The 9,438-nt window shown below is 37.8% G+C and overlaps 1 protein-coding gene across 1 annotated transcript in view; it reads left to right on the top strand.

Annotated features, from left to right (window-relative positions):
* Positions 1-409: 409 nt before the first annotated feature.
* Positions 410-9,438, top strand: part of LOC140158804 (uncharacterized) — a 29,692-nt gene continuing 20,663 nt past the window's right edge. The window contains 5 exon segments of the mRNA XM_072182022.1: positions 410-513; positions 5,589-5,683; positions 6,448-6,714; positions 7,124-7,550; positions 8,417-8,647. Coding sequence (XP_072038123.1) covers positions 5,624-5,683; positions 6,448-6,714; positions 7,124-7,550; positions 8,417-8,647 — 985 coding nt within the window. The 5' untranslated portion in view covers positions 410-513; positions 5,589-5,623.

Below are 9,438 nucleotides of genomic sequence, written 5' to 3'. Positions count from 1 at the left end.
TGTAAATACAGAATGACGTCATTTTGTAGAGAATAGTGTCGCCAGGTGCAATATTTTCACCTTTATTTTACTGATTTTCACCATTTTTTCAAAATAATCTTAGTAAATTTTGTTGACATTGGGGTCTTCATGGTATGGTGAGTATGTAAGATATACGTGTCTGTTCGTCATTTCGTTAAAGACGTCATTCAGGACGTAAACAAAACCCGGGAAACAAAAACCACCCGAGTGATAAAAATAGATCGGATCCAGGGCATGTACTTTCGTCATTCGAATAGGCTGACGAGTTGATTTCCAATTGGACATTTTGGGTCAATACTTGATTGCCCAGTAATATTATGTTGCCCGTTGTTATTAGCTGTTGGCATTCAATGAGTATGGCACAGAATAATTTCAGTAAAAGAGTGTTTCGTTTATAAATCTTTTCATCTTGCGGTTGTAAGTTTGTGTAACAAATAAACGATTGATTGCACTGCCGCCACTGCCACTGCCACTGTTTCAATTTCAATTTGGGTAAGTTTTTTTAGTATAAATCCCGGTATAAATGTGTTTTTCATGTACAGATTATAATTAAATGATCATAGCAGTTTTCGACTTTGGTCTGGTCATGGTCCAAAGGATTTTCATGAATTGAATGACAAGCGGGAGCATTGCCATCCCAGGTCAAAATTCCAGTTGAAACCAGTTGAAATAGGCAACTGGTTTCAACTGGACTTAAAGGAGTATTTCGTGATCCTAGCATCCTCTATTAATGTCATTTTTCATTAGATATCCACGAAAAAAACCTATTCCCAAAATTTCAGTTGATTCCGATTTTGCGTTCGCGAGTTATGCATGATTTAGTGTATTACACTGCTCCATAGACAATGCATTGTAATTTCGTTCTGGTGCACCAGAACGAAATTCAAATTTCACGATATCTTTGCTAAACGAATTAATCTGCAAGAAATATTTTGTACATAAACATTATGTAGCCAGAGGTTTCCAGTGATATAAAAATCTCAACTTTTTTTTGAGAAAAGTGGGGGGATGAGGCTGTGGATCACGAAAATGCCCTTTTAACTAGGTTGAACTATGTGCAACTGGGTGAACTAGGTTGTCAACTAGGTCTAACTAGGTAGTTCTAGTAACTATAACTCAGGTCCGTAGATGTCATTATGTTTATGATAAAGACTCTTGCTGGCAAGACTACTAACTAGGTTGACAACTAGGTCCAACTGCTTTCTCACAGCGAAAGGCCAATCCCAATTCCCAATTGAAAACACAGTTAATGTCGGTTTCATTTTAACTGTGTTATCAACTGGGCTTATATCCCAGTTACATCCAGTTGATAACACAGTTAAAATAGAACACACATTAACTGGGAATTGAAAACACGGTTAATGTCTGTTCTATTTTAACTGTGTTATCAACTGGGCTTGTATCCCAGTTACATCCAGTTGATAACACAGTTAAAATAGAACATACATTAACTGGGAATTGAAAGCACAGTTAATGTCTGTTCTATTTTAACTGTGTTATCAACTGGGCTTGTATCCCAGTAACATCCAATTGGACTTTCTAAACCTAGTTGAAAAAGCATGTCTAGACCAGTTATATACTATTTACAACCCCAGTTAAACACAATTGAACTTTCAAATGCATTTGTTTTTCACTTGAGACTTTTAAACCTAGTTTGAAGGTCAAAATTCCAGTTGAAAGTTCCAACTGGGATGTACTAGGTTCAACTTGGTTGAACTGGGATGCCATTTATGTTTAACTGTGTTTCATATATTCCCAGTTACGATTTAAATTGGACAGGGGAGGGGTTGATCCTTTACAATTTCAACTACTGCAATATTATATATAAATAAAGAGAAATAATACATACTCTACATACTTGTAAATAAAATACATTAATTTCAAACATTTAGAAAACATCCCGGGGAAAACATCACAGAAATACTATATCAGATTTATCAAATGTGACACCATAGAATTTATATAGTCGAAAAAAGAAGCATACATATATGACTGCTAAGCTCTGAATAATGTGGAAGCTAAGTTGTCCAGTTGAAATTAAACCATCCATGAATAAATCCAGTTCCAAACAGTATGAAAACCCATTAAAAAAGCTCAGTTAAATTCCAGTTGGCGAACTAAATATGACTTTAAAAAAAACCTAGTAAGGAATTCCAATTGATCCCAGTTGAACTGGTTCCATCTCAAATCCCAGTTGAACTGGTATGTACACAATTAATCCCAGTTGAGTCAAATGAAACCAGTTCAACTGGAATCATTTGAAACCTGTTCAACTGGTATCAAATGAAACCAGTTCAACTGGGATCAACTGGTGTTCTCAAAACGGTTGAACCAAGTTACCAGTTTACCCCAGTTCAACTAGAGCATTTCATTTTCCAACTGGTTCAACTGGGATCAGCTGGTGTTCTCAAAACAGTTGAACCCAGTTACCAGTTGAACTGGAATCAACTGGAACGTTCCAATTTCTGTGACAGAATTTCATCGCCCAGTTGTAAACACAGTTGAACTGGTATCAAATGAAACCAGTTGATACCAGTTCAACTGGGATCAACTGGAATTTTGACCTGGGATTGCATTGGGAGATCTTAATATTATAGAGTTTTTTATTGTTATTTTTTTTAAATCAAAATTGGCCATTGCTATTAATCCTAGCTTCGAATTTGATCTAATTTATTTGAAATTTATTTCTAATTACCCAAACCCGTTACCCATATACCTGCCCTGACTTTTTAAACTACTATGAAATGCGTCTCTCAATGATCAAGACCCAACTTGAAGGAGGATTTCGTAATCCTAGCATCCTCTTTTTATGACATTTTTCAGTAGATATCCACGAAAAAAGCTTATTTCCAAAATTTCAGTTGATTCCGATTTTGCGTTTGCGAGTTATACATGATTATGTGTATTACACTGCTCCATAGACAATGTGTTGTAATTTCGTTCTGGTGCACCAGAACGAAATTCAAATTTGGCGATATTTTTGCTAAACGAATTAATCTGCAAGAAATATTTGGTACATAAACATTATGTAGCCAGAGGTATCCAGTGGTGTAAAAGTCTCAACTTTTTTTGGGAAAAGTGGGGGGATGAGGCTGTGGATCACGAAATGCCCCTTTAATCAACTCTGTTTGTTTTATAGGTGTGATGCTTACTTCGGTAGGCCTACCCATAATCTGGAAACCCATCATTCGCCTCTTCCAAGCCCTGCCCTGTTCCCACATTTAGAGAAACCGAAATTAGTATCTGGACGTGGATATAAGCCGTTACTTAAGTAATGAAATCAATCGCGAGAAACATGAACGCAAAAACGGTTATAGGCCTTACTACAAGTCCACAACGGATAATTTTTATGTTAACCATTCTGGAGGATTCCGGAAATAGGCCTATATATGTACGTGTTTGGTGTGCGCAGGTGTTCGGTATTGAAATATGTGTTGCAAGTAAGGCCTATAATTATTGGTCCGATGAGATGCACCTGTTAGTCACACTGTAATGCTTTTCCGATGCTCGCACTGGTACTCCGCGCACACTCTCGTTGATACTCAGCGATAGGGCACCGCGAGCACGCGATAGTGCACCGCGTGAACGCGAACCGCGCGGACGCGAACGCGATAGCGCGCGGACAGAGAGACGGACACGCCGTTATTAGTATTAAGATGTAGGTCTACTGGAGCTTTAAAATCTAAGTTATGGTACCGGTATCTAAAAGTTATGCAATTTTGAAAAATGATATCAGAAACATTGATGATTGTACATTGTATCAAAATCTCAGTAAATCATCATTGTTAAATTGTATTTGGGCTTAAACAATCACATAACTTGCATTTCATTTCTGTAATACATGATGACATACAATGTAGGTGTATTGCTTTTTTAGTTTGGGACTTAAGGTAGTTGTACTGGCTGGAGTCAAACGGTCAGGGTAGTGCTCGTGCATGTAGTTTTACTCTATTGGTCTTGCTTGCTTGCTTGGTTTCTTGTGATTCAGTAGTGGTCCTGTAGTGCCGATTTGAAGGCTTCTGGTTTTGAGATGTTTGTGATAATGGGCAATCTGGTAATGAATTCCAGTTTATTTGTAGCAGTCTTTGCGGGTTGGACAGGCTGAAGGAGATTTCCGATGGACAGGGATGTAGGTGTCCTTGTCGTGCTTGCTGGAAAATGCATAGTATCGATGTCTATTCTTCTCCTTGATGACAACTCCTAGGGGTGCACACCACTAAATAGCCCCCATTGACTTTCTGTACAAACAGAATCCGGGAAAACATCATTTTCTTGACTCCAGAGTGACTCAGTTCTTCAAAACGTACCCTTTCTGCAAGTCGAAGGTCAGATGAAGACATCCATTGTAGAAATTATATATGGAGTCCGGCATGCAGAATAGATCACCCTATAGCCCATACAGCTTACTCCACCTCACAAATAGCTTGGTGTTTCTGAAATGTAACACATTTTGAAAATTTAGCCAGATCGTCATAAAAAGTCGGATCCTGCTCAATAAGTGCTCATTTTTCACAGACAATCTATTTCCCAGGCCTAAATGATGATTAAATATGAATCAGGGCCTAATAGTTGGGCTTTAAGCCTTTTCTAATGTATTACATTAAGTCGTGTTGTACTTTTCCTCATTTAAAACACTGATTTTTTTCCTGCCAGTGTGTAGGAGACTTGTATTTACTGGTGTGCACTCCTAGAGGAGGACTGAACTTGAATTGAAGCGAACTACAGCCACTTTACAGAGTAGACTATAATAAATTGACTATTGGTCCCAGTCAAGTACAAAATTACTTATGACAATTGGTTTCATCACTTTTGTTATTTGTCAGTGGCGTTTCATATTTGCTGTGTCTAGTACATTTAATGTCAGGGGTTCAAATTCGAGGAGAACCCGAGAACCGGTTCTCCTGAAGGTTCTTGCTGGATTACAACTAAGAGAAACAAAATTGGTTCTCGTAAGCTTCCAAGTCTCAAATCGCATATTGTGTTATATTTTACCTTTCTGCAATGGAAATGTGATTGAATCCAAAAATATAATTCTGATGTTGGGAAAAAGGCAAAGTTTTCTTCATTTTAGCTGTCTATTTATTATATGATCACAAATGGGAATCCATGGCCCATGCATGTACTTTCAATGTTTATATTACTCGACCATCCCATAAATAATAGATGTGACCTGGCTAGTAATGAAAGCGTCTTCTTTGGTTGTATTAAGTGAAGATAGGTGAATACAATTTTTGAATATACTGCCCAGCACTACAACGTTCACGCGAACCGAAGGTTCTCGCAAATGCCCTTTGCGAGAACCTAAACAGGTTCCTGCAATTGATTGCAAATTTGAACTCCTGATGTGGTTGTGGGTACAAGTGTAAGAAGATCCCATCTGCATTCTGGAAAGCACCTGTGAATCTGTGATCAAGATGGCATACATGTACCCTGCTATGGAAAGCTAAGAAATACAAGTTGTACAAATGTCATCACCAAATAGATTTTATATGAAGTTGGAATAGTACATTGTGCATGTATAGCTCTGCATATTCATGACCAAAAAAATATCACTGTTTGTTTCTCAGCAGAATACATTTGTAATGAACCATTAACTATCAAGATGTCTGATGGTAGAACTACCAAAGGATGGGCACTAGTCAACCAAGATGGCAATCTAGAGGTAGGTATAGTAAAGCCTACAATGTATATTCAATCTTTATGATGTGAACATAAATTTGTTGCAGCTTTGCCCTTTGTGGATACACATTTTGTCAACATTTTCCAAATAGTTTTAAAATCAGTCATAAAGTCAGCACTTTGCTGAAAGTCCAGGAAACCTGTGTTCATCAGTGTGTTTGTGTGCATGTGTGTGGGACCTGAGTTTGTACATGAACCATGCCAACACAAACTGCAGAGCTTTATAGACCTTTTCAAATCAAGATCGGAAAATATTGGAAAACCGCAGTAATATTCAGTAAGCTAGGGGGTCAAATTGGCGCACAATGAATCAAGCAGAATCACACACATGTACCCTTTTGAATGAAAATACAACATATTTAGCCAAAATCAACATGAGTCATCCCGAGAAATATTTTCTAAAGGTATTGAACTAACACTTCCACTATTTGGCACTTCACAATGTGACAGTAAAAGAAAGAAAAAATGCAAATCTTTGTCGTCTGCGGCACATTTGATTTGGTCTTTGTGTGGTATTCACAATATTAATATCAATCTCTTGCACAAGCCATACCCAACACTTCACCGTGTCTTTCACACAGATGTGTTCAGACATAACTTTGCGTTTGCTTTAGCGTTGATGACCCGGAATTGTAAAACTTCGATTTGAAAAGGTCTATTCTACAAAAAACACAGTGGGTGCAAGTATGTTCCAAAAATGAGTCAGTGGATATCTTAAAGTGACATCTAATTCCTAATTCCTTTCAGGACTCTGATGATGGAGCCAGTTCAACCTCATCCTGTGATGTTGCCTTGGATGAAGATGTAGTACATTTCCGCCATACTCCTCGTAGAAGCAATAGTGTAATTAGCAATGGGAGCCCTCCAGGAATCCCTCCAGGAAGCCCCCCAACCCCAACAAACTTGATGGTGCCATCAGAAGTATCTCCTACACCAGTAACCCCAACTAACGCTAGCGGAGAGTCAACTGTTCCAGCCAACTTCTGGGCTCACCAAACAGATAGTGACCAAATGGTATGTTGTGGTGTTGTTATTTTTAAAGGCCAAAATAAATTTGGATATTACAGTTGTGAAATGTGACGTTGTGATGGACAAATTCCATTCACTGTCAGAGGTTTGTGGATGTAAATGCAATGGAACAAATAAACATGTAATCAATACAGCATTGATTTGCTAAGAATTGAACAGGCACCAATCTCATTCAATCACTCTAATATCTCTTTGAAAGTGGCAAGAGGTGTCATCAAAGCTGGAACAGATAATATCAGATTTAGCAGTAATTAGCACACATTTCACATTCAACTAAAACCACAGGTTGCATTCTGTCTCAAAATTTAGCAAGTGTAAAATAGCTGTTTAGCAGAATTTGCATTTTTAAGAACCTGTTTTCTTAGTCAATTTGTCATTTTGTAATCAATTTCAGGCATCAAGTACTCAATCTACTGACTCCAATGCAAGTCCTCATCCTCAGCAATTACCAACCAACCAATGGCCTCAGGGAGCAAGACCTAAGACAACCAATCTCCATGGGTCACCTGCTAATTACCTCCCAGGCCAGTCATTACAGCAGTCAAGTTCTTCCGGCTCTACCCTAACTGAAGATACCAAGCAAACAGGCTATCAATCTCCCAATGATGAGGATGATGTGGACACAGATGAGGAAGTTGATAAGATGTTGGCTGGACGGATTTCTGAAGAGAAAGCTGATACGTCATCTATGAGCAGCATTGAAATATTGAATATGCCAGCATCAGATGAGATGAGTGATAGGGAGGAGCAATTGGATGTGGAGGAGAAGTACCCAATCATACAGCCATTGATGTCAAGTAGTGCCCTGTGTGTAGAGGCTGGTAAGTAAAGATTAGCAGGGATCATAATAATATAAGGTACCAGTTGTCCATTTTGGCTCTCTTACATATCTTACTGCACAGTAAGGAGAAATTGTTTTGATTTTGATTATGTGAAGTTTGTTGCGGTAAATAAATTGAAGCTGCACCTCCCTATTCAAATATGAGTTCTCTGAGTCACACTAATATCCTCAATGATCCTGTCAATCATACTCCCCAGTCCCCACTGCCAGTGATTGGTTAGCAGTGTGAAAAAGGGAGGTTGATTCATCTGGTACCTTCATCAAAGACATGATGCCTGGGTTTGGGTGAACAGAACTACTACAATGTTAAATACTTTATTGATCACTAGGGCTATTCTGAAATATTTTTGCCACTGATATATATTATTTGGATTTGGGGGATCACCCTTAGCTATTGCCCAAGGAATTTATATTTTTATTGGCTATTTTATCAATTTTCTTCTGGAAAATTGCCCCCGTCATTTGAGTGTTAATCATTTTACATGGACTATGTTACAGAATCAATTGGGCAGATGGCACCTCATTCCATATAATCTTGAACCCTGCCTTTAGCTCCATTGTGGCTTTGTACTTGTAGTTTGAGCCATATTGTCATACTATAGTCAAATGCAGCAAACCTTTGACGAGCGCGACTACCGTGATGTTGCAAATTCGGCGCTAACAACGTGTACGGCGCACAGTTCATTCATAAATTTCCACTCTGCAACAACAGATTGCCTCAGCAGCCAATCAGAGACAAGTGCGTGCAACGCAGTAAATACGCGATGTATCCTTACAATACACGCTCGTCAAAGGTTTACTGCATTTTAGTATAGCCTGTTCAATTTTTTTCTCAACATTTTGTAGGTAAACCACCAGAAGCACAAGCCTCGGATCACCATAGCTCCTCAGACACAGATTCAGACTTTGTACGAGTTGACCAATCCATGGTGCCAGACACTGAGGACAACCAGGAGGAACAAGATGGTGATGCTAACATGGAGGATAATGAGGAACATGATGAGGGAGCTATAGCATCATCACAATATGAAGATGACAGGTGGAACAGATCCAGACATGGTGGTGATTCAAACTTAGGTAAGCAATTATTATCTCAGAAGATGTAAATGGAACAGGGAACAACTTTATCTAATCATAAACTGTTCGCAATCAGTGTCAATATTCATAGTCTATAGTGACATCATTGTCATGCAAAATTTCCCCTATACCAAATCTGTATCATGGTACATTGTAGTCCAACTGGACAATTACACAACTGTGGTGACTTCTTAAGGGATCTGGAATGAGCGTATTGAGCGTTTGACAGTATTTTTGTGGGACATGAGAGCACATCAGACATATCGAATTGCATTCTGAATACGAAGAATGTCTTTCTGATATCAAATAATTTTCATTTTTGAAATTCACGATATAATACAAATTTTATGACCAATTATAAAAATTTGATATTTTTCAAATTTTTGATATATAACAGTCCTCAAAGTAAATTTTATAAATCTATTGATATATTCTTAAAGTGTATGTAGCAGGGAGGAAACGCCCACAGCCACTTGAAAATTTTGACCTATCATCTTGAAGCTATGGATTTTTTTCCCAAAAAGACCTAATATTTTTTGGTGTTTTGGGAAAAAAATTCCATATCTTCAAAATGAAACGTCAAAATTTTCAATTGATCGTCAAATTTTCATCCCACCTACATACACTTTAAGTACAAATCATCAGATTTATAAAGTTTACTTGAGTACTAATAAATATCAAAATATCAATTTTTAATCATTTGCCATAAAATGTGTATTACATTGCAAATTTCAAAAAATCAAAATTATTTGATATCAGAAGGACATTCTTCGTATTCAGAATGCAATTCG

Source organism: Amphiura filiformis, chromosome 8 (genome assembly GCF_039555335.1).
Source record: "Amphiura filiformis chromosome 8, Afil_fr2py, whole genome shotgun sequence".
NCBI classification, from domain to species: Eukaryota; Metazoa; Echinodermata; class Ophiuroidea; order Amphilepidida; family Amphiuridae; genus Amphiura; species Amphiura filiformis.
Note: the sequence above shows the minus strand (reverse complement) of the source record. Positions and strands in the feature narration are given on the sequence as shown.